Source organism: Oncorhynchus tshawytscha, linkage group LG20 (assembly GCF_018296145.1).
Source record: "Oncorhynchus tshawytscha isolate Ot180627B linkage group LG20, Otsh_v2.0, whole genome shotgun sequence".
Classification (NCBI taxonomy): Eukaryota; Metazoa; Chordata; class Actinopteri; order Salmoniformes; family Salmonidae; genus Oncorhynchus; species Oncorhynchus tshawytscha.
Window position 1 is genome coordinate 10,181,231 of NC_056448.1, and position 24,862 is coordinate 10,206,092.

Here is a 24,862-nt window from a genome sequence, read left to right on the forward strand (position 1 = left end):
GATCATTAAGTATCTCCACCCCTCCTGCTGTCTCTAGAGAGTTGAAAACAGCAGGTCTGGGACAGGTAGCACGTCCGGTGAACAGGTCAGGTGATGATACCCCCGGTGATACCCCCGGACAGGGCCAAACAGGAAGGTTATAACCTCACCCACTTTGCCAAAGCACAGCCCCCACACCACTAGAGGGATATCTTCATCCACCAACTTACCATCCTGAGACAAGACCGAGTATAGCCCACAAAGATCTCCGCCACGGCACAACCCAAGGGGGGGCGCCAACCCAGACAGGAAGATCATGTCAGTGACTCAACCCACTCAAGTGACGCACACCTCCTAGGGACGGCATGAAAGAGCACCAGTAAGCCAGTGACTCAGCCCCTGTAATAGGGTTAGAGGCAGAGAATCCCAGTGGAGAGAAGGGAACCGGCCAGGCAGAGACAGCAAGGGCGGTTCGTTGCCCCAGAGCCTTTCCGTTCACCTTCACACTCCTGGGCCAGACTACACTCAATCACATGACCCACTGAAGAGATGAGTCTTCAGTAAAGACTTAGGTTGTTTGCTTAGAAATTCTAGGGACAATTAGGAGGCCTGCGTCTTGTGTCTGTAGCGTACGTGTAAGTATGTACGGCAGGACCAAATCAGAAGGATAGGTAGGAGCAAGCCCATGTAATGCTCTGTAGGTTAGCAGTAAAAACCTTGAAATCAGCCCTTGCCTTAACAGGAAGCCAGTGTAGGGAGGCTAGCACTGGAGTAATATGATCACATTTTTTGGTTCTAGTCAGGATTCTAGCAGCCGTATTTAGCACTAACTGAAGTTTATTTAGTGCTTTATCCGGGTAGCCGGAAAGTAGAGCATTGCAGTAGTCTAACCTAGAAGTAACAAAAGCATGGATACATTTTTCTGCATCATTTTTGATTGATTTTTGATTTTTGATGATTTTTGCAATGTTATGTAAATGGAAAAAAGCTGTCCTTGAAACAGTCTTGATATGAGATCAGGGGATATGCTCACAGGCCACCCCCAGGTTGTGAAGGTAAGAATCAAGATCTTGAGATCAGGGTCCAGAGTAACGCCGAGGTCCTTCACAGTTTTATTTGAGACGACTGTACAACCATACAGATTAATTGTCAGATTCAACAGAAGATCTCTTTGTTTCTTGGGACTTAGAACAAGCATCTCTGTTTTGTCCGAGTTCAAAAGTAGAAAGTTTGCAGCCATCCACTTCCTTATGTCTGAAACACACGCTTCTAGTGAGGGCAATTTTCATTGAAATTTCATTGAAATGTACAGCTGTGTGTCATCCGCATAGCAGTGAAAGTTAACATTATGTTTTCGAATGACATCCCCAAGAGGTAAAATATATAGTGAAATCAATAGTGGTCCTAAAACGGAACCTTGAGGAACATCGAAATGTACAGTTGATTTGTCAGAGGACAAACCATTCACAGAGACAAACTGATATCTTTCTGACAGATAAGATCTAAACCAGGCCAGAACTTGTCTGTGTAGACCAATTTGGGTTTCCGATCTCTCCAGAAGAATGTGGGGATCGATGATATCAAAAGCAGCCTAAGGTCTAGGAGCACGAGGACAGATGTAGAGCCTCGGTCTGATGCCATTAAAAGGTCATTTACCACCTTCACAAGTGCAGTCTCAGTGCTATGATGGGGTCTAAAACCAGACTGAAGCATTTCGTATACATTGTTTTTCTTCAGGAAGGCAGTGAGTTGCTGCGCAACAGCTTTTTCTAAAATGTTTGAGAGGAATGGATGATTCGATACGAACCGTTTTTTATATTTTCTGGGTCAAGGTTTGGCTTTTTCAAGAGGCTTTATTACTGCAATTTTTAGTGAGTTTGGTAAACATCCGGTGGATAGAGAGCCGTTTATTATGTTCAACATAGGAGGGCCAAGCACAGGAAGCCTAGTATAATAAATAAAAAAATTGCTATACTCGCATTAACATCTGCTAACCATATGTATGTGACCAATAAGATTTGATTTGATTACATAATGATAATATTTTTCTTAAGTTTGTTTACTTGGTTACCATGGTTATAAATAGTGACCGTGGAGCACATTGATGTCTCGGAGGGAGATTCAAATGTTGATGCCGGAAAGGATATAAAAAGAAAGGTAAATATTACTTGAGAAGATAATATTGTACGTCATTACCAAATTGAATCTAATTTCATGAAATTATAGATTTTTGAAATTATGTTTTAATTATGTGCATTTAGGATACATTGTATGCTAGCTGTCATCAGTCTAAGGGTGGCTACTTTGAAGAATATAACATTTAAAATATGTTTTGATTTGTTCAACACTTTTTTGGTTACTACATGAATGTGTTATTTCATAGTTTTGATGTTTTCACTATTATTCTACATTGTAGAAAATAGTCAAAATAAAGATAAACCCTTGAATGAGTAGGTGTGTCCAAACATTTGACTGGTACTGTATATGATCATGGTTAAGTTGAAATTGAACACTTATTTTCTAAATAAGACCATTACATTTTGTATAATGCTAGGATAATTGAGTGATTTTGATGTCTATTTAATGTAACTTACTATGGTTATTACTGACATTAATTATTTTTATTTTTTCTATAAGATACCCCCTAAATCAACCAAGGAAAGGACAAGGACATACTATATATAAACAAAATCAAACATGCTCCTTTAAGATACCAGGAGTATCTTAAGAAACAAAAAAGAAAGACACCCCAAGAGAAAATAAAGCAGTAAACTGAAATCCATATCACAACTCTCCCAGTGAGAAAAAGCAAAAAAAGAAGGAAATGGGAAATGAACTAAAGAAACAGCAGATGAACTATCCAGAAAAGAGGTTATGGAGTCATACCTGGCAAGGAACACACCACCACACTCACCGGAAGTCTTACAGCTACACAATGATGACCTACCTGACCCTCAAATGACTCCACGTCTATGTGATTGTTTTGGCGGACAGACCGTGATAATTCAATCAACAGAAGCAGACAAAGCACAACCTTCCACTTCCACGTGCACAGTATCACAGCCATCTTCTAGCGCAATACAGCCCATAGCAGACATACAAGAGAGACTGATTGGAAAGGGGTGTGTTGTGAAATATGATGAAGACCTTTACCCTGGTATTATACAAGATGTTGATGCAGAGAGCAGCACTCTAGTCAAGACGATGAGTCGTGTGGGAGCCAACTGATTATTTTGACCAATGAGAGAGGACCAACCAGAGAATGTGCTTAGGTTTGTCCCTGAGCCTCATCCAGTGACAAAATGACATATAATGCTTGATGGTGCAGTCTGGGAGAAAAATTGCTCTCTCGTTAAGCAATAGAGTACATTAAGGGCAAAACCTAATCTTGAGTGAGCCCACACCTGTCTCACGAGTCTGAATTAATAGACTGCAGCCAGTGAACAGTCATTTGTTCAATGTCAAACAGTTTTTCCAACCTTGTACATGTATTTCTGCCTAATGCATTGAATCCCAAAATTGTTCTAAAATATGCTTTAAGTTCATGAGGCATGTAACCTTTGTTTTTTGAGGTTTTGAATGGTGTGTTCTATGTCTTCAATCAAGTTGAACATGTACAACTGTGACATTAAACTGTTTAATGGTATTTTTCATCAGTTTTATATGAAATATCCTTTCCACCACACTCTGTCATTACCACAACCCTAGGTCATTACCATCACGGCACATCTTTTTGAGGAAAAGGTGTATTAACTTACAATTGATATTGATGATTTTTCCCATATGTGAACCTTATATGCTTGTTCTTAAGATAATTCCTAACATAATGTAAAATAGTAAGATTTTGGTGTGGTAAACATGTTTCTGAGTATCACCAAGGCATATATGGGCATTTAAACTTGACAATGAGGAATACATATAATTAAGAGTTTCAAGAGGTTTTCTTTTCAAAAACATTTAACATGCCCTTATTTGCAAAATCAACCATGTGCATAATCTACCTCAAATACGTTGTACACTTGCACATCGACTCAGTACTAGTACCCATGTATATAGCCAAGTTATCGTTACTCATTGTGTATTTATTTTTTCTCTCTCTCTGCAAGTAAGCACTTCACTGTTTACACCTGTTGTTTACGAAGCATGTGACAAATAAAATGTCATTTGATTTATATGGAGAGGTTTAAGAGGATGTGAAGTATTAAGATCACCCACTAGGGGGTGTTATAACCCTACATTAATGTTGGGAAACGCAACACAGCTCCTCGAACCCTATTCTGGTCATTGTACTGAAGTTTGTGCAGATCTTTAGACAGGACCAACCCCGGTTATGAACAGACCATCACAATTCATCAAGTTTTGCGGCAAAAATTGCTGCATAGTCTAAGGCTGGCTACATCTAAATTACCAGCCTTTTCCTTGTGAGGTGATTTAGATGGTAAGTAGGCCTTTGATTATTTTTATACATTACCTGTGCTTGCAATTATGATCTGGTGATTAGAACTAACAAAAATGTTTAAATTAAAGGTTGTATTTGAATATGAGTCATCTGCCTGTTTATGACCAAGGTGTTTGTGTAATAAAGTGTTCATGAATATGAAAAACACCACCACTATGTAGCCCTCCCAGACACCATGTGTGATGTTTCGTGCAAATAAGACACAGAGATTATTTTTTTAAGAACAATGTTATATTTAACAATGGAATTTTAGAAATAAATAAAGCATTTACAATTGAACCAAAAAAGTTTTTTTTTTAAATGTTAAATTGATGAATGATACTGCCATAAGGAGACAACAGCATTTCACTTGACACAGGTAAAAAGTATTGCATTATTCAATGATTGTGGACCAGAGAACGCCTCTCATCTTCATATCATTTACATACCCTTGCTCAAGAAGAAAACATAATGTGTATGAAAAGTAATCAGTTACCACCTGGTATAACAATAATGTGCAAACCAATTAAATAATACAGTATTGCATCACTTAAAAGTGCTTTATAAAAGGTGCCAACATTCTTCAAAAAAGAGGAGGGAATTAAATCCTGTTTCCCCAGAAGCCTTTGCTCCTGGCTCTGATCGTCACCTAGGCCAATGCTTCCAGGCAATATTTTGTCTCAAACGCTCAGAGAACTGTCTGTTTAACATGAAAAGGAAAACAATGAACCAATTCTCAGGAGTCAGACCAGTGGCAGCACACACAAGCAGTTTTCTACCTTATCTTTTCCCAGTGATGTCTGATATCCCAGTGTCTGTTTCTTGGGGGTGTTTGTGCGTAGCTGGGAAATCATCCCAATTAGAAAGTAGACTGGATCTACTAGACATTGGTGGAGTAACAGTGACAAGACAAAAAAGACAAGTCAGGTTCATAGGTCAGTTCCCAATTAAGTCTCCGTCTTTCAACAAGCATTAGACCAATCAACATCTATTGTCTGGACAGAAATAGTACCTATATAACAGACAATATGGTTGAAAGGATGAAAAACAACACATTCTTATCTTGAGAATTCTAAAACATAATTATTGGTAAGGCAGAAAAAACACTTCTGAAATATCCGGTCTGTATCGATGAGTACATATGAAGCTAAAAAACATGATCAGAAATACACAACACAATGTAGTGCTTTGGTGGCAACTGGGAAGAGAGAGAAACTGATTATTGCTCTACTTGGGGAAGAGGAACGGATGGGATTACATTGTCTGTATTGCAGTGTTGACTTGAAACGTTGTTGTTTAGTGATTTCCCAGCTTATCTGCCTCAGTCTGTTTGAAAAGGAAAGGCGCTGGGGCACTTGAGCACATCCAAAGCGCCGGAAAAAACATCCTATACCTCTTTCTGAACAAGGCACTGACCAACAAACAGAAAAAAAAAAACTTTCTCCACAAAAGCCCATCTGTCCATCCAACCGAGCCTATTACATGGAAGACCAGGGGTTGCCCGGGCTATGTAGCAGGAGCTCAGGCGTTCATTTGGCACCGTCTCAGAAAGCTTGTCTCTTTATCTCAACGGCCTCTCCACCTCCGCATGGGGGACGCTTTTATTCTCTCATTCATCAGCAGTCCTGCTCCAGGAGAGGAGGGGGGCACATGGGAGATAGGATGGGGATGTCAAGGACAGGAAGCCGGACAGGACGTTAGTAGAGCACCTGTCACAACTGAAGAGCCTCCTGCTCTCCGTCAGGAAGCGACTAAATGACTGAGCGCACTTTCTCTCTCTTTCTCTCTCTTTCCCCCTCCTCCCCTCTTTGCTCTTTCCTTTTCTCTGCATCTCTGCTCATGGCCATTCACCCCTCTCAGCAGGACTGGAGAGGCTTTGGAAAACTCCACAGGAAATGAAAGAGACGGACTGCAACTTAGAAGTCTGCCGCCACGTCCTTCGCACTAAACCACAGGAACTGCATATCTCCTTGAGCCTGTTTTCAGAAAAAGCTTATTTAATGTTCACCAAATAGTGATGAATGAGTGTGTGTGTGTCATATTCTATACAGTTTTTTGAGTCAGGCAGCAGCATAGGCACCCTCAGTTTTTCATTGTCAATGGACCTTTCAGCTTATACCAAGTTAGGAGAAGAGAAACTCTCTCTCTCTCTCTGCCCTGGATAGTGAGAGAAATGGGGCTGACAGGAGCCCCCTGGGTCAGTTCAGTGTCGATGTCTGTCTGTGGGGGCAGGGCATCAGCAGCTAGGCGAGGTTGTGATTGGACTGTGCAGGTAGGCCAGGCTGCTGGGCTGGCCATGTGCTACCACGGAGACGGGGAAGCTGAATATGAAGGGTGAGGTGGGGGTGGAGGAAGACTTGGGGCCCAGGCTGGCTGCCGAGGGGCTGGCGGCCTCCACCGCACATGACGTGGCCAGCACCTGGGACTCAAACTGCAGCAGCTGACCCATGAAGCTGAAATTAGGGGAGATGATACTGCGGCGCTGCTTGACGAACTCAAAGGCTTCGTCCAGGCGAACACGCTTCTTCTTCATCAGGTATGCCAGGCAGATGGTGGCAGAGCGAGAGATGCCCGCCTGGCAGTGCACCAGCACACGTCCGTTAGAGTCTTTCACAGAGTCTGAAGAGAGACAAAGAGATAGGGGGTTCAGAACTGACTCCAGGATATTGATAGGTAATACAGGATAGGTAATACATAGTGCTCAGGATGATCTGTTGCCATGGTCCATAAGCTTTGATGATAGAGAACCCCCGCCCCCCCCACAAAAGCAGACACCAGCCTCTTACACCTGTGTCTCATAAGCAATATATTACTCTGTAGCACTATAAAACACAAACAGCAACACTATGCACCCAAGAGAAAAGACATGCAAATGTACAGGTAACGATCAAAATAAAGGAAACACTTGAGTAAATGAGGTATTCAAAATATATTGAAAGCAGGTGCTTCCAAACAGGTGTGCTTCCTGAGTTAATTAAGCAATTAAAACATCCCATCATGCTTAGGGTCAGGTATAAAAATGCCCAATTGCCCATTATTGTGGCTACCATGTCTAGAAGAACAGATATGTGTGACTTTGAAAGAGGGGTCTCAAAAGGAAAAAGGCTATTTTAGGCTTAGGGGTTAGGTTTACAATTAGGGTTAGGGGTTTAGGGTGTGCACGCTTGCATGTGCGTGTCAGTCTCCAGATCTCAACGCAAGTGAACACTTATGGGAGATTCTGGAGTGGCGCCTGATATAGCGTTTTTCCATCGCCATCAAAAAAACACCAAATTATGTCATTTCTTGTGGAAGAATGGTGTTGCATCCCTCCCATAGAGTTCCAGACACTTGTAGAATCTATGCCAAGGCACATTGAGGTGGCTCGTGGTGACCCAACGCCCTATTAAGACACTATGTTGGTGTTTCCTTTATTTTATATACAGTTTCCAGTATATCCTGCATCCAGACACCTACAGCAGCCCTTTCCATACATAAACATTTCCCACCATGAGAAATAGCAGCAACAGGGGATATGCCCTCATCACAGGGAGGCCATTTTGAGTAGTAATACACACGTATTTCCACATAGATAGAATTTCATAAATACTCATTAAAACATAGAAATGTGGTATCCACTTCTATACAAGTGCAGTCGTGTTCTCTGGCGTACACACACACACACAGGTAACTCCAACTAACGAGGCGGCGCACCCAAGAACAGTGGATGAGTCAGACTCCCTAAGCAGCTAGCTCTGACGCATTCAAGTCCATACACGCTTACATACACACACACCTTCAAGCCTACTGGGTTCTCCACAGAACAGTGGAGAGGCTTTCGTGTGTGTGTGTATATATTCTACCAAGATGGAACCTCTAGGAGCTACGCCCTCCTATCCTCCCTCATGGTAATCCCTAACCATTGGAGTACCGCAATAACTATAGCTCAGCACTCCTCTCCCTCCGTCACCCATATCAACAAAGCATTTTGAGCATGGGCAACACACACACTGAGATTCTGCATGAGCACATGATTTACTCTCTATTTATTACCAATTATTTATTCTAAAATGCTCTCCTGTCAGATAGGCTATTAGCTAGCATGAAATTAAAATGTTCTGTCAAATGCATTACGCCACCCAGGTTTGAAAGAGACTGCCAACCATTACTCATACACTACACTAGCATTAATTACCAAAGGAGCCGTCTGTACAACATGTTCCTGAAGAGCCATCAATTAAAGTAACAATCTCGTCCCTGCAAGAAGACAACCTTCAATCACATGACCAAATTAACATTCTACTGGGCTATGCGGCAGCTGGATCCTACAGGGACCATCATGGACCATGTAATTCTCCTTCTGCTCATGATGATGATGATTAAGCGGCATTAGTCTGTGTCCCAAATGGCACCTTATTCCCTTTATAGTGCACTACCTTGTCTCGGGTCAAAAGAAGTGCACTATAGGGAACAGGGTGTCATTTGGGACAGGTCCCATGTGTTCTTCTAAGAGATTGAAACTTACCGATAAACTCAATGGCTTCTATGAACCAGGAGCTGATGTCCTCTTTATGGTTGTCCTCCACAGGAATGCACTTATACTGGTAGACCCCCTCGAAGTGGTTGGGACAGTTAGAGGACACGTTGAGCAAGGCTGAGATGCCCATGCCATCCAGCATGTCCTTTTTGGAGGCATGGAAGGCACTGCCAAGGTACAGGAAGGGAAGAATCTCCACTGGACCAGCCTGGAACATAGAGAAGACAAAGTGGGCATTAATACAGAGCCAAGAGAGAATAGAGGATATTTTACAGTCAGAATGTCTCTTTCAAACATCACAAATTAACACAATAAATAGGACTGGAGAAAGGGCCTATTAACTTTTTGCAATCATCAATAAATTAAAAGGTTCTGATAAATACAATTTACAGTGTGCACTTTTTATGTGAATGATTTTAATACAAAGGTAGCAGTAATAGGGTCTGATATGTGGTCATATAAAATCTCAGCCAATCACCAATGGCAATGATTTGAACTCCAGCAGGTTATTTATCTCCAGACAGCTTATTGATTTGGGCCCTGTTATGTCATTGCTGATATGAGCCCGCTTCAAACGGCAGAAATGATCGATAAGGGCTATGTAAAACAGATGTGCATAGGGAAGGTCGGCCGGGTCACTGTTCGTCACACATGCCTACCACCCATTCCAACAGGGAGAGAAAAAACGGAAGCATAACTGGTGCTCTTATCGAGCCCGGAAACCAGTGGATGGACAAAATTGACGAGTCCCCTAGTATTTCACCCAATGCCACATATTCAGTCAAACTCGGTCACCGAGATAAACAGGCACCCTTCTTTACCTGGTCATGGTGCAACGTCTGTGGAGTTCCACAGGAAGAACAGGAGTCCAAACTGGACTGCGTAGAGAACGAAGATAACGTTTTGGTCTTCAAACAGAACTCGGGATACTCCGTGAAAAATGTGTCATAGCCCCCTGTGAAAAGAGATTACCGTTAGACATCGGGATATTCCAATCACAGGCCACACTCTCAACACAACATAATAACGCACCGTGTGCGTTAAAAAACGACTGTATCATTTACAAATTAGGCCTACCTAACTTAATAGGGCTACAGATCATACATTTTTCCAATAACAACCAAAAAAAATATTTCTGAATAATTACATAAAACATTATAGAACACAATCATAATTAGAATTTCAATTTCTTATAATGTCATTTATAATTTGGGTAGGCCTATGCCTAACGGTTAAGGTCTTAATTACATTTGAAAACCTATTAAATACTCGAATAGATTAAATGTTTTTGCACTTCCCCATTAACTTCCAATAATTTATTGAGAAATTCTCTCGTGTGATTTTCTGCCAACACTTCACGCTTCAATGCGTGTGCGTCATTTAAATCTATTTTGGATAATGCCATTGCGATAATGAGCCATTCACAATAATAACTATTATCAAATAAAAATGTTATGCGAAATCTTGACGATGAACTAATTGTTGAGGATCACAAGATACTCACTGCGGCACATCCTCGTGCACCCAGATGTGGCTCTCTACGCATTACATCATTGTTAGAGCCTAATGCCCATTGTGGGTTGAATTGTGCAGCAATACAAAACGGCAGTACATGTACCCTACCATTTTAAACTGATTGAGACAATATGATAATAACATGGTAATAACACACTTGTCAGATATAATGAGACAGATGTGATATTTAATTGTTGTTATTTATATTTGTAAACAAAGTCAGCATTGGGCATGTTTTTAAATTCTGATAACCTTAAGTGCATTGTGATCATTTTACCTTTGAGTAGATATATTTCAGTTCCAAACGTGTCTCTGTATAATGCATTGAGCACCAGAGTGATTGTGCTATCGTCTTTAACCGTGTCTATGTCGGGCGTCCTCTCGTCGTAGAGGATCACAGCGGAGTACAGTCCTGATTTCAGCCGGGCTTTGACCTCTTCATCACCGGATAGAATCTGGTCTAAACTCACGGAGCCCTTTGCTCGCCTTCTCACGATTGTGTTACAGCGAATATTCACTGCACTCCGAATGTGTCCAGCGCTAAACGCCAGAAATGATCTGCAGTCCAGCACCAGACATTTCGCACTGTCGTCCTTCAACAACCTTTTCAAAACGTTGCAATCCATTTCGCAAAGTTCATCCATGATAACCATATTTTCCCCCATAATGAAGAAAAAAATGTGTTTTTCGTGTTGAAGAACACGAAGAGAGTGCTGGATGTGCGTTAATCCTGAGCAGCTCCTGCGCAATGTTGTGCTGTTATTCTTCTGAGAGCATTACTATCACGAGCAGTCACCTCTTTCCGTTTTATGAATGGGTGGTGGCGTCACGCTGGAGGTGACGTCACCCGCTAGCACCATTCATGAACCATTCTCTCCTTTCTCTTCATTCATGAAAAGTCAACAATCAAAGCCGACAGAAGATGAAATTATCGCTGCCAAACCTCGAAAATTATGTTGACTCTCTTCTGAATGAATGCAAAATGCAGTTGTCTACTTCTTTTCCCACGATAGTCAAAATCTTCTGTAATTATATATAGGCTACCATGCCTAGGCTATTTAATCATTTATTATTTTATATCCCTTCATATGAAGATAAATTGGTCAAATGTTATGAATGTGTTATATGCCGTTGCCATTCTTGATTTACATTCTAAGTAATATACCTTTGTGAATAGGGTACCTGACCAGTACAGGCTGGTGGGAGGAGCTATACGAGGATTTGCTCATTGTAATGGCTGGAATGGAATTAACAGAATGGAGTTTCCACATGTTTGATACCATTCCATTGATTCCATTCCAGCCATTACAATGAGCCTGTCCTCCTATAGCTCCCCTCACCAGCCTCCTCTGGTACAGACGATGCTTTCCCTCCCCCAATCCCTTTCTCTCAACTGGGTGCCAGAGGGCCAGGATCCCTCTCTTGTTTGCTCAGACAGCCGTTACAGGATCCTGCAGGATATGACCAATGATATTTGCCCAAACTTGTTTTTAGCAACAGGATCAGAGCAGGGTATGCAGATTGAAAGCAGGGTATGCAGATTTTCTTAGTTTCACGCAATCAGTAGTTTCACTGTTCTGGTCCATGGCAGCTGTCTTCTAGAACATTCACACCTCATCAGTAGGCTATCCCTCACTTCCACTGTGAAGGGGGTGGGGGGGCTCTACAGAAGGTTATATCAGTGGCTAATACAGGATTAGTAAAGACCCAGTGCACTACTTTAGTGAACAGAAAAAGTATAATTTTCATTGTATTTTTTGCTTTTTGGTTTTAATTTAAGGTTAGAGTTAGGCGTAGCGTTAGCAGTGTGGTTAAGGATAGGTTTAAAATCAACATTTAAGAAGATACATTTAGTAAATAGGCAGGGATTATGACTTCGTGGCTGTGGTAACTAGTGATGATGAGGCTAGACCAGGTAACTAGTGATAAGACATTTTTTGTTAACTAAATTCAACATTCTCTCATTGACCTCTATACAAAACTCCTCACTTGGTGAGCGAAGAAAAACATCCCCTGCTGGAGAAGACAGATTTTGGGCCCAGTTATCGCTCTCGCTTCGCCTCTTCCTGGCTGATGAGCCTCAGTAATGGAGTGTTGTGCCAGAAACCCTATTGAGTGTTTCAAATTGTTTTTGGTTCCTTCTCCTATAATTGCAGCATGGTTGCTCTCCCTATCAGAAAAAATCCCATTATAATCAGCCCCAAATTCTTTTTTCACCGACATCATTAATAATGAACTGTTTCAATTTATTGTCATGCTGGAAAATCACTCTTTTCTTTCTTCTCTCACTCTCTATGTTCTATTTCTGTCCGATATCTACTGGAGATCTATCCTCCATGTCCACTCTACTTTGTCTCTCTCTGAGTGGTTTTGATCAAGCATTAGTAACCAAGACATTCACGGAGGAAGTCACGGCTTTAAAAGAAGGAAGCATAATTGAATTCCTCAGACAGATCTGAAGGAATAGATGAAGGCACCACATTGAGTGTCCACAAAGTGATTTCCTGAATCTTTGTTCTGGTGTCATTGTCACTATAGTCTGATTAAGGTTCAATGTCTCTGGAGAGTTCCAGTTCCAAATGCCCCATTCTCACTCAAGTGTCATCATTAATCAGTCTTCAAATCTGTCAAAGGCCACAATAACACTTTCAATTCAGAGAACATGTCGTTGTCATTCATCTTACAGAGGTTAGTGGTTCCCTACATACATGTAACTTACAAAATAAAGGGAACACCAACATAAATTGTTTTAATAGGGCGTTAGGCCACCATGAGCCATAACAGCTCCAATGCGCCTTGGTATATTCTACACGTGTCTGGAACTCTACTGGAGGGATGCAAACACCATTCTTTCACAATAAATTCAATCATTTGGTGTTTCATTGATGGTGGTGAAAAACGCTGTCTCAGGTGCCGCTCCAGAATCAATTGGGTCTTTATACATAACCCTAAGCATGGTAGCATGCTAATTAACTCAGGAGCCACATCTGTGTGGAAGCACCTGCTTTCAATACACTTTGCATCCCTCATTTACTCAATTGTTTCCATTATTTTGGCAGTTACCTGTATATAGCGTCATAGCCTACTGTAGAATCTTTGTTCTCTCTCTCTCTCTCTCTGAGGTAAAAGTGTATAATTTGCATAGTTTAACACAAAACCTTTCAGAGCGCTCAGGTATTTGCATGTCGATTTTGTCTGAATGGCTTTGGTAAGGTGGAGGGTGGAGATGAGGTGACACAGGGCGGACGTGTTAATGTAAAAATTAACACAACATCCTGGGCTGCAGGGCACATAGGAGATGGACAGACCGACTGCACTCTGCTACTATACAACAAGGCTAGATAGGTACAGACATCGTAGTAGTGGCTGGGTTACAATAAGACAGCATAACAGGACAAATAGTAAATAAGAATATCCTGTGAGCATCCTGAGGTGTGAGGCGTACTGGCAGTGTTGCATTGCGGTACCAGCTGAATAATGAATAGAAGGCCTTGAATGTTTCAAAGCAGAGAGGACGAGAGAAAGAGGTGGCATAGATGTGTGTGTGTGTGTGTGTGTGTGTGTGTGTATGTGTGTGTGTGTGTGTGCGCAGAAGGAGGATATTCACTGACATAACACCCAGGCGAGTGTGACAACATGTGCACAGTGGTCAGAAGTGTCAGAATGGAATTTGTCCTGCTATCGCCATGGCTCCCAGTGCCACGTATGCATGCAGCGAGGGAGCTGCAATGAATCTCAGCCGTCATAGCAACAAGGGAAAGGTATATTAAGTGGGTGCAGAGAGCGCTGGATGTGGCTGTCATTGGATGTGTGTGTTAGTGTGTGTGTGTGGCCCTCCTCTGTTCTGTTTGACGTCATTATACTCCACCACCCTCCATCCGCCGGTCCCCATCACATCACACCCCAGGAGAGGACGCCTAGGCAGGCACACAACACAGGCTGGGTTCCCTCCCTCCACATCCTCCCAAACACAGACTACTCCCAAGTGAAGCTTAATTTTCCTCCTCTCTCACACACTCCTTGCCCCCTCCCTCCCTCATTGGAATGATAAACATCCATCACTTTGCATGCTGTGCAGGGTATGAGTCACCCGTTGAAGCCATGGGAATTACATCCCACTCCCTCGCTCTCCTCTCTCTGCTTTCTCCTCTCAGGGCAGCTGTGTGTCCCTCCCTGACTACACCAGTATGTTCATCTGCCTCAGTTCATCCACACTTTCTCCTTCTGTACCTCTCTCTTTCTCCCACCTCCCTTTCTCAGGTTCATGGAAACCACTCACAAATCTCTCTGTACCCTGCACTCTAAACCTTTTCTCCATAAACCATTTTAATCCCGTATTTAAGCATCAACTGAAAGTGGTGTGTTTTTATGAATGTTTGTGGTGTTTTGGTATAAGTGTGTGTTTCTATATGTTTATATGGGGCAGACATAGAGATGGGTGGGCAGGTTGCATGTGTGCATCATGTGGACAGGTTGCATATGTGTTATGTATGTTTTTGTCACACAGTGTGTCATTTGTCCCAGGCTTTTAGATTCGATTGTAACTCCAGACAGCTTGATTTCTCCTGGGATTACTGGACTGGGCTGAGGGAGCAGGGGGGTGGGGGGGTAGACCAAGAACCATTTAAAAAAGGCCAGAAGATCCATTCAATTTGCTCCTGTGGAAATCCCTCTGAGTTTTGTTTGGATCATAGACCCTCTGCCCCTCTCATCATGGCAAAACATGTAGCAGGGCTTTGGATAAAATCATTCACGACGTCGGGCTATGAGATACATGAGGAAGTAGATTTGAAAGATACCCAACCACGTGAATGTAATGTAGACAGTTACAGTGTACGTGCCAGCTGCTTTTTCCATTTCTAAGTGAAGAAAAAGTTCATATGACATGTGTAGAGTATGACGTTAAACGACAGTGGTGTTTTTGGAACATCTGTGAGTTAATCAATGACCTAGTTACTGTGTCAATAACCTCAACCCGTCTGTGGACTTCTCACCTGTTTTCTGGTGCTAGATCTGTAAAATAGTATATTGGTTGGGCAGCAGACTTCAGTCCAGGTATGGAAAGTTCACCCTAACCTCAGTGCTTGTTAGCTTATTGAGGTTGGGACTTTGGAATCTGCAGCTCCAACTCCATTGTGGATGTTATGTGACTTGACAATTTCCTTCTCTTTATGTACCGTGCAGTCATACAGGCTTTGAGTTGTTGAGGTACGTGCAATGCACAGTAACGAGCGGAAATGGAATCTGCAACTCGCTGGTTTAAAAGGACATCTTTTATGGGGCTGGGACCATGAGATTAGTGTAAGAGCAGGATAGGAAGGCAAACATTGTGCTTCTACACCCCGTAAAGGCAAGCCAGAGATCTTTCACTCTGGATGGAACCAGCTCAGACTCAGAGCAGGGTCCATTTCATTTGGTGTACGAAGGTGGATCGAATCGCAACAATTGAAGAGGTCATGAGTTCACTACTCTGCTCAATACAGAATAAATTAACAGTTTCATTCCAAAATGCTATATATTCATTTTAGAAATGTTGGTAAATTACCTTTTATTGTGTAAAGAACTTATCAAAGAGATTGGTGTGTTTTTTCATCACCTACACGGAACCCAAACCGGCTGCGTGCGTGCGCCTTCGTGCATACATTTATTTTGTCCCCCCCTACACCAAACGGGATCACGACACGCAGGTTACAATATCAAAACAAACTCTAAACCAAATACATTAATTTGTGGACAGGTCGAAAAGTATTTAACATGAATGGCAATTTAGCTAGTTAGCTTGCACTTGCTAGCTAATTTGTCCATTTTAGCTAGCTTGCTGTTGCTAGCTAATTTGTCCTGGGATATAAACATTGAGTTGTTATTTTACCTGAAATGCATAAGGTCATCTACTCCGACAATTAATCCACACATAAAATGGTAAACCGAATCATTTCTAGTCATCTCTCCTCCTTCCAGGCTTTTTCATCTTTGAACTTATATGGTGATAGGCATCTAAACTTTCATAATATTACCACGACTACTGGCAAAACAGTTTGTCTTTCAATCACCCACGTGGGTATAACCAATGAGGAGATGATACATGGGTACCTGCTTCTATAAACCAATGAGGAGATGGGAGAGGCAGGACTTTCAGCGCGATCTGCGTCGGAAATAGAAAGGAGTTCTATTTTAGCGCTTGGCCACGCAGACGCTCGTTGGCGCGCGCGAGCAGTGTGGGTGCAATAATTAAATAACATGGATTTCTACATTTATTTTGCGATGCTCGCGCACACAACGTGTCTGGTCAGCATGTTATCTTGGCATGGGGTTGTTCAATGACAGACAAATAATCATATTTTAGCAAATAGCTATGTCCGCCTCACTCTCAGATAAATAAGTAGTACTACTAGGTTTTACACAGTCAAATGTGACAAATAACTACATTTTTTAAAATTATCAATATAGTAATACGAGATCTGTATGTAAAATATTTACATTTGCCATTTTTGCCATTTAGCAGATGGTCTTATCCAGAGCGACTTACAGTTAGTTAGAACATTTATCTTAAGATCGCTAGGTGAGACAACCACCTATCACAGTCAAATATACAGGACATGAACTTTCCATTCCAGCTGAACAATGGATATATAGCGGTTTGCAACGAAACCCATTTTTAATACATATCTAAAATCTATGAATGAAAAATCTGAGAGCAATAACACACACACATGAAAGTACCCATAAGCAATAATTTCTGATGGAAAAAATACAAATTGGTGGACATTGTGTTTTTTAACTAAACTCTTTGAATAATGAGTTATTTTGTCTAGGGACTATAGTCTTGTATAGCTTTTCCCCTATAGCCATAATGCTCAGCCTGAGACATGCCAGTTGGGTTCTGCACACAGATGCCAGGCAGTGCAGACAGAATAAGAAAACCGCAGGCTCAGTTGGGCTGAGTAATCTTTTCCTAATTAGTCAGTTAGTCCTGAGGAGCAGTCTCTCTTGTTCCCTTCTATTCTCTCCAGTTATACCCATTGGCCTGCATGTTTTTGCTTGCTGTTACAACAGTTACAGGCACCACAGATAGCCAGCAGCATACCACCCTGCATCCCATTGCTGGCTTGCTTCTGAAGCTAAGCAGGGTTGGTCCTGGTCAGTCCCTGGATGGGAGACCAGATGCTGCTGGAAGTGGTGTTGGAGCGCTGATAGAAGGCACTCTTTTGTCAGGTCTAAAAATGATCCCAAGGGCAGTGATTGGGGACATTTCCCTATGTAAGGTGCTGTCTTTTGGATGGGATGTTAAACGGGTGTCCTGACTCTCTGAGGTCATTAAAGATCCCATGGCACTTATCGTGAGAGTAGGGGTGTTAACTCCGGTGTCCTGGCTAAATTCCCAAGCTGTCGCTCATGCCATCACGGTCACCTAATCATCCCCAGCTTATAATTGGCTCATTCATCCCCCTCCTCTCCCCTGTAACTATTCCCCAGGTCGTTGCTGTAAATGAGAACGTGTTCTCAGTCAACTTACCTGGTTAAATAAATAAACAGATCAATTGTGCTCAGGCTATTTATTCAAAGTGAGGGTTTCCTAACATATAATGACCGTTATGAGAAATTCATCCTGTAATAATTGCCAATGTAAGTGGCTGAGTTAATTGATCATGTCCAGAAATAGAAAATATAAACGTTTTCACAACGTTAATATTTACATCTATGACAGACCACAAAAGCAAGCTACAGTCTCTCAATCAATAAAACCTTACGTTACATTTCCATTGCTTAATAAAATAATTGTTTGATATTTAGGAGTGGTGGACAGCATCTATCTAAATAGGTCTCAGATCACAGGGAAGCTGATGGCTAATGGGTAGTCACTATTGCTACTGGGTCATTCCACCAACTCGGTGCCTTTTGAGATGTGCAACTTTTTTTGTACATAATATTTCCTCCATCATTTCATATTACCGAAATGAGGTTCTGGACATCAGAACAGCAATCACTAACCTTGATTTGGATGAAGATTTCTACTTCAACGAGTCGGCAGCGCACCAGACCAGGCCCTAATCCCTGGGACTCGAAGGAGGAAGAGACCGCGCAAGAAAGGCCGACAAGCGGGCACGCTGACGAGACTGTGTCAGCACGTAAATTAACCTCCTCTACACTCTGTTCTTTTGGCGAACATACAATCACTACAGAACAAACAAGAAACTCCATTCGAGACTGTTCTATCAACGGGACTTGAAGAACAGCAATGTCCTATGTTTCTCGGAGTCGTGGCTGAACAAGTACAAGGATAATATACTGTACATCTAGCTGTTTTTTCTGTGCATCAGCAAGACCGAACAGCAGCTTCTGGTAAGGTTAAGGGGGAGGTGTGTGTCTCTTAACAACAGCTGGTGCATGATCTCTAATGTTAAGGAAGTCTCAAGGTTCTCCTCACCTGTGTTACAATACCTCATGATAAGCTGGAGACCATACTATTTACCAAGAGGGTTTTTTAAACTATATTTTTACGTAGCTGTCTATTTACCGCCACAAACCAAGGCTGGCATTAAGACCGCACGCAATGAGCTGCATAGGGGCATAAGCAACCAAGAAAATGCACATACAGAGGTGGCGCTCCTTGTGGCCAGTGATTTTAATGCAGGGAAACTGAAATCCGTTTGACCTCATTTTTACTCCACACATAGAAACACATACAAAACTCTCCCCCGCCTCTAATTTGGCAAATCTGACCATAACTCTATCCTTCTGATTCCTGCTTACAAGCAAAAACTTAAAACAGGAAGTACCAGTGACTTGCTCAATACAGAAGTGGTCAGATGAAGCGGATGCTTAAGCTACAGGACTGTTTCGCTAGAACAGACTGGAACATGTTCCGGGATTCATCTGATAACATTGAGGAGTTTACCACATCAGTCACCGGCTTCATTAATAAGTGTATCGACAACGTCGTCCCCACAGTGACCGTATGTACATATCCCAACCAGAAGCCATGGATTACAGGCAACATCCGCACTGAGCTAAAAGCTAGAGCTGTCGCTTTCTAGGAGCGGCAGATGCTTATGAGAAATCCCTGTACAACCTCCGACTAGCCATCAAACCATCAGTCAAAACGTCAATACAGGACTAAGATCAGACTCTTGTCAGTTGTTGCATGGCTTGCAAACTATCACAGATTACAAAATAAAGCCCAGTCGCGAGCTGCCCAGTGCCACAAGCCTACCAGACAAGCTAAATGTTTTCTATGCTCGCTTCGAGGCAAGCAACACTGAACCATGCATCAGAGCACCAGATGTTCCAGATGACTGTGATCTCGCTCTCCGTAACCAATGTGAGTAAGACCTTTAAACAGGTTATCATTCACAAGGCCCCAGGGGCATACTCAGAGCATGCGCTGACCAGCTGGCAAGTGTCTTCACTGACATTTTCAACCTCTCCCTGACCCAGTTTGTAATATTTACATGTTTCCAGCAGACCACCATAGTCCCTGTGCCCAATAACGCCCCATTGCACTCACATCTGTAGCCAAAATGTTTTGAAAGACTGGTCATGTCTTACATCAACACCATCATCCCAGAAACCCTGGACCCACTCCAATTCGCATATTACCCCAACAGATCTACAGATGACGCAATCTCTATTGCACCCCACACTGCACCCCACACCTGGACAAAAGGAACACCTATGTGAGAATGCGGTTCATTGACTATAGCTCAGCGTTCAACACCATTGTGCCCTCCAAGCTCATCACTAAGATCAGGACCCTGGGTCTGAACACCTTTTTCTGCAACTGGATCCTGGACTTGCTGACAGGCTGCCCCCAGGTGGTGAGGCTAGGGAACTGCACATCCCTCATGCTGACCCTCAACACTGGGGCCCCTCAGGGGTGCGTGCTTAGTCCGCTCCTGTACTCTCTGCACACCCACGACTGTGTGGCCGTGCACGTCTCCAACACCATAATTATGTTTGCTGACGACAACAGTGGTAGGCCTGATCACCGACGACAATGAGACAGCCTATAGGGTGGAATTCAGAGACCTGGCAGTGTGGTGCCAAGACAACAACCTCTCCCTCAACTTCAGCAACAAAAAGGAGCGGATCGTGGACTAAGGGACAAGCACGCCCCCATCCAGATTGATGGTGCTGTAGTGGAGCGGGTCGAGAGCTTCAAGTTTCTTGGTGACCATATCACAAAGGAATTATCATGGTCCAGACACACCAACACAGTCATGAATACGGCATGACACCACCTCTTCCCCCTCAGGAGGCTGAAAAGATTAGGCATGGGCCCTTCAGATCCTCAAAATGTTCTACAGCTGCACCATTGAGTTCAAGACAAGTGGGAACTCAGAAAGAAATGAGCCCCGACTGGAAAAAATAATTTTCAACGGTCATCCAACTCGAAATTCCAACTTGGGAACTCAGGCCTCTTTCTAGAGATCCGATTTTCTGACCTAAAGATCACTGACATCATGATTTGACCTAATATTTTTCAGAGTTCCCAGTTGTCTTGAAAGCACCATAAAACTCATGGTAGGCTACCCTTAGCCAGCTCATATCTGTGTGAATCTGGATTCAGTGCTCTCGTCTGCATTAAAACCTAATATCGATCCAGGTTGGATGTGAGCAGAGAGGAGGTGCGCATTATCGACCACGCCCCCCTGACTTTGAGAAGCTCTGACTCGACATGCATCAAGCACACCCACCTCATTAGTGGCGGTGAGATAAGAGACATTATGTCAGACTCATTTGACATTATTAAAAGTATGTGATGGTGAGTTGAGAAGACCATCAGAAATACTGCTAGAATGTTTTTCAATTGACTGCCATAGTCCCAAATAACAAAATGTTAACTTTGGCTGTTGATTACATACATTTTTTCACATGGTTGGGTTGGTGGGAATTTTCAGATATCAAAATGGGGTCATGGGCCAAAGAAGTTTGGGAAACCCTGTTTTGCATGACTTGACTATTAGATGTCCAATATTCATTTTAAATAATAAAAAAATCTAAATTTGTCTCACCATATTAAAATGAGAGTTCAGTTCATGTAACAGGTTTGACCTTAAAATGAGGTACAGGTTATTGTTTTTTTTTTAGCTTAAAATCAATCATTAATCACATTAAATAATAATTTTCAGAAATGACTGTCAAAGCAACAAAATAACTAGCGTTTTGCAATGATGGTGAAAACTGATAGGGTTAAGTGGGTTAAAATCTTCCTGGTAGTCACAGGGAGTGCAAAGATGTCATAATACCGCATTTTGGCTATTTAGCAAGTCTTTATTCATAAAAAAGAAATCCGATTTATTGAATTATCCATGTGGTCTATATTAAAAGGACACTTTATTGAACATAACAGGTTTTTAAAATTCAAAATTGGTGCACAACGTACCACAGCCTCCTCGCTCTCCCCCCCTGTGTTTAGGTGTGTGTGTGTGTGTGTGTGTGTGTGAGTGAGCTCAGACACAAATTCCACCCACACACTTCCGGAAACTGCTGTATCCTCATTCAAACTCCCTATTTTGTATAGTCAAATTTGTCAAGCAGATGGGAGCAGATGGGTTCAGGTCAGGCCACTGACAAGATGTTACTCGATGATATTGCTGGATGAAGTTCCTGGAAAAAACACAAACCTATTCATTCTTCAGTGATCTGACACCATGGGAAATTGAAATGTTCACAGAGTAGATTGCAGAACCTCATACCCCATAACACCACCACAATGTTTGAGTGAGGTTGATATGGTAGAAATTGTGTTTTTATACTGAACAAAGAGCATTTAGGGATTGCAAAGTCATCAATAATTCACTTTTAGCTTGTCAATGAAAGATGACTTTCAAAATAAACAGAAAATAAAGAAAATGTTATTTTGTGTGTGCTTGATCTTGTGTATTCTGAACTGTGACTCCTATCCATCTTCTGTTCATTTCCTAATAATCTCCCAGATGTCTTCTTTCCAGATATACCAATTTTTGCATGTCAGAATCATGTAATTACACAGGAATAGCAGTTACTTTTGGGTATGTCTATTTAGGTGGAAATTTACATTTTCCATTACATTTAAGAGGTTTTAATATGAGTGTTTTTCTGCTCCCTTATCCCTGAGTGTCCACACTGCTCGCTTGCCACTTACCATAGACACTCTTTAGCACTGCTTCTCCCCATGCCTCCCACTTTGGCTGGCCTGATGGGCTGGCCGGGCCAGGGATAATCCATGTTCATCCCCTCAATAGCACAGCAGAGCAGACCGCCTGAATCTGGACTTGCTGGGGATGGAGGGATGGAGGGTAGAGAGCCTCAGCCTAGACAGGAGCTTTGGCTGTGTGGAAAAAGCCAGAAAGACACAAGTTGGACACGGGCTTTGACTGTCTTGAAAAGATGCTTGGAATCCACTTAAGACTGAACTATACAGCACTGTTAATGTTAGGGGATTGTAGTCAACCAATGGGCATTCACACAGTACATACATTATATTGTATCATTAAATATCCCCTGTAACAGTTTGTTTGTTAAAGTATGAGGTTCTGGGGGTTTCCAGGGTACATTCAAGTGTCCTTTCAACCTCTCCAAAGTGTTTTTGCACACTGGATGTGCCTAAAAGTTATTGTTCACTATAAAAACAACATTTCTACAACACCAACCTCTCTCAAACATTGTGCTGGTGTCTGGGGACATACAGGGGATATGGATAAGCAGACAACATAATTGTTTTGATGTGCAAAGATATAATCACTTGGTGGACATTCGATGTTGCCATTAAGTCATACATCATCAGATAACATTGGCGATAGGCTAGATTTGTTTCTACCAACCAAGGATTAATTTGATACCTCCCATGTAGCTATAGCTCAAACCCAGACCAAATCGAAGCTTACCTTGTAAGATGTTTGCTGTTTGATGTAAACGTTTTGTAAAAACATTTTGACTGTCGGGGCTGGTGATCAATAACGGTAGGTCACAGGCTGACAAATAAGATATCCACATGATCTGTGGAGTCACAGTTTTCGGTGTGTATCAACGTATTCAGTGTTTATTTCGTTATGTAGGTAGCAGCCATCTTGAAATGAGGTCATCGGCTCGGCCTGCCCGTATACATTTGTATGCCCATATATGGTAGCAAATCATACCAAAGATTTGAATGCACCGATCAATAGCCAAGATACTCAGCTATCCGCAGACCCCTTGCTTTTGCAGATAGGGGCTACCGTTCTCATACCAGACTGAATTATTATTATTTTTTAAATCGAATAGGGTCCCCAAATATGGGGACTTTACATTTAAGAGGTTTAAACAACATGTGAGAGATAAACCCCCTGGATCCAGGGAGCTGTGGAGAGGCCCAGCACACACTCCTCTGCACCACACTGCTGCTGCTGCTTCTGCTAATGTTTCTTTATATGCCTCTTGACTCACTCCTAAATAGAGTAGGGCTTGGCTATACAGTGCCTTCAGAAGGTATTTATACCCTTTGATTTTTTTCCACATTTTATATCTTGATTAGATAAGTATTCAACCCCCTGAGTCAATACATATTAGAATCACCTTTGGCAGCAATTGCAACTGTGAGTCTTTCTGGACAGGTCTCTAAGAGTTTTGCACACCTGGATTGTACAATATTTGCCCATTATTCTTAAAAGATTCCTCAAGCTCTGTCAAGTTGGTTGTTGATCATTGCTAGATTGACATTTTCAAGTCTTGCAAAAGATTTTTAAGCCGATTTAAGTCAAAACTGTAAGTAGGCCACTCAAGAATATTCAACTCCAGTGTATATTTGGCCTTGTGTTTTAGGTTATTGTCCTGCTGAACGGTGAATATGTCTCCCAATGGCTCCCAGAAGTCGGTCCCTCTCCTTGTTCGAGCAGCGTTTGGCAGTTGACGTCACCGGCCTTCTAGCCATCGCCGATCCACTTTTCATTTTCTATTGGTTTTGTCTTTGTCTTACACACCTGGTTTCAATTCCCCAATTACTTGTTCGTTATTTAACCCTCTGTTCCCCCATGTTTGTTTGTGAGTGATTGTTTGTTTGTTTTGTAATACGGTCCGTTATTGTGGGCTCGATTATTTGTGTTGTATTTGCGGAATCTTGAGTAAATACGTTTATTACTCATATCTGCTGTCCTGCGCCTGACTTCTCTACACCAGCTACACACAGGCAATATTACAGACAATGACAAGCATACCCACAACTAGATGCAGCCACCACCATGCTTGAAAATATGAAGAGTGGTACTCAGTGTTGTGTTGGATTTGTCCCAAACATAACGCTTTGTATTCAGGACAAAAAGTTAATTTCACTCACCGACTAATGGAGTCAGCAGGAGCAGATGCCCTCCCTGTGGCGGTAGAGGAGCGTGTCCAGCAGCACGCGACCATGTTGCAACGTCTGGGCACCGCCATGGATCGCGTGCTGCAGACGATGGATC

The 24,862-nt window shown here is 42.2% G+C and overlaps 1 protein-coding gene and 1 long non-coding RNA gene across 2 annotated transcripts; both read right to left on the minus strand.

Moving 5' to 3' along the window:
* Window positions 1-4,653: 4,653 nt before the first annotated feature.
* On the minus strand, window positions 4,654-11,233 carry LOC112219560 (dual specificity protein phosphatase 4). Its single transcript, XM_024380905.2, has 4 exons — window positions 10,726-11,233; window positions 9,755-9,888; window positions 8,922-9,141; window positions 4,654-7,036 (listed from the first exon to the last, which is right to left on the minus strand). Exons 1-4 carry the CDS (start codon window positions 11,111-11,113, stop codon window positions 6,654-6,656), a joined length of 1,125 nt encoding a protein of 374 aa, XP_024236673.1. The 5' UTR covers window positions 11,114-11,233; the 3' UTR covers window positions 4,654-6,653.
* A 10,631-nt stretch (window positions 11,234-21,864) lies between these two features.
* On the minus strand, window positions 21,865-23,509 carry LOC112219561. The gene is made up of 3 exons (XR_002948766.2): window positions 23,315-23,509; window positions 22,573-22,758; window positions 21,865-22,055 (listed from the first exon to the last, which is right to left on the minus strand). It is a non-coding gene; the product is annotated as an uncharacterized LOC112219561 (long non-coding RNA).
* Between the last annotated feature and the right edge of the window lie 1,353 nt (window positions 23,510-24,862).

Bases quoted from the DNA above. Each gene is read 5' to 3' on its own strand.
- LOC112219560 (XM_024380905.2), bottom strand. From the start codon at position 11,113: ATGGGGGAAAATATGGTTATCATGGATGAACTTTGCGAAATGGATTGC. The intron at 9,889-10,725 runs GTAAAATGATCA...CTCTTTTCACAG, and splicing joins TGAAATATATCTACTCAAAG to GGGGCTATGACACATTTTTC. The intron at 9,142-9,754 runs GTAAAGAAGGGT...TCTATGTTCCAG, and splicing joins AGACGTTGCACCATGACCAG to GCTGGTCCAGTGGAGATTCT.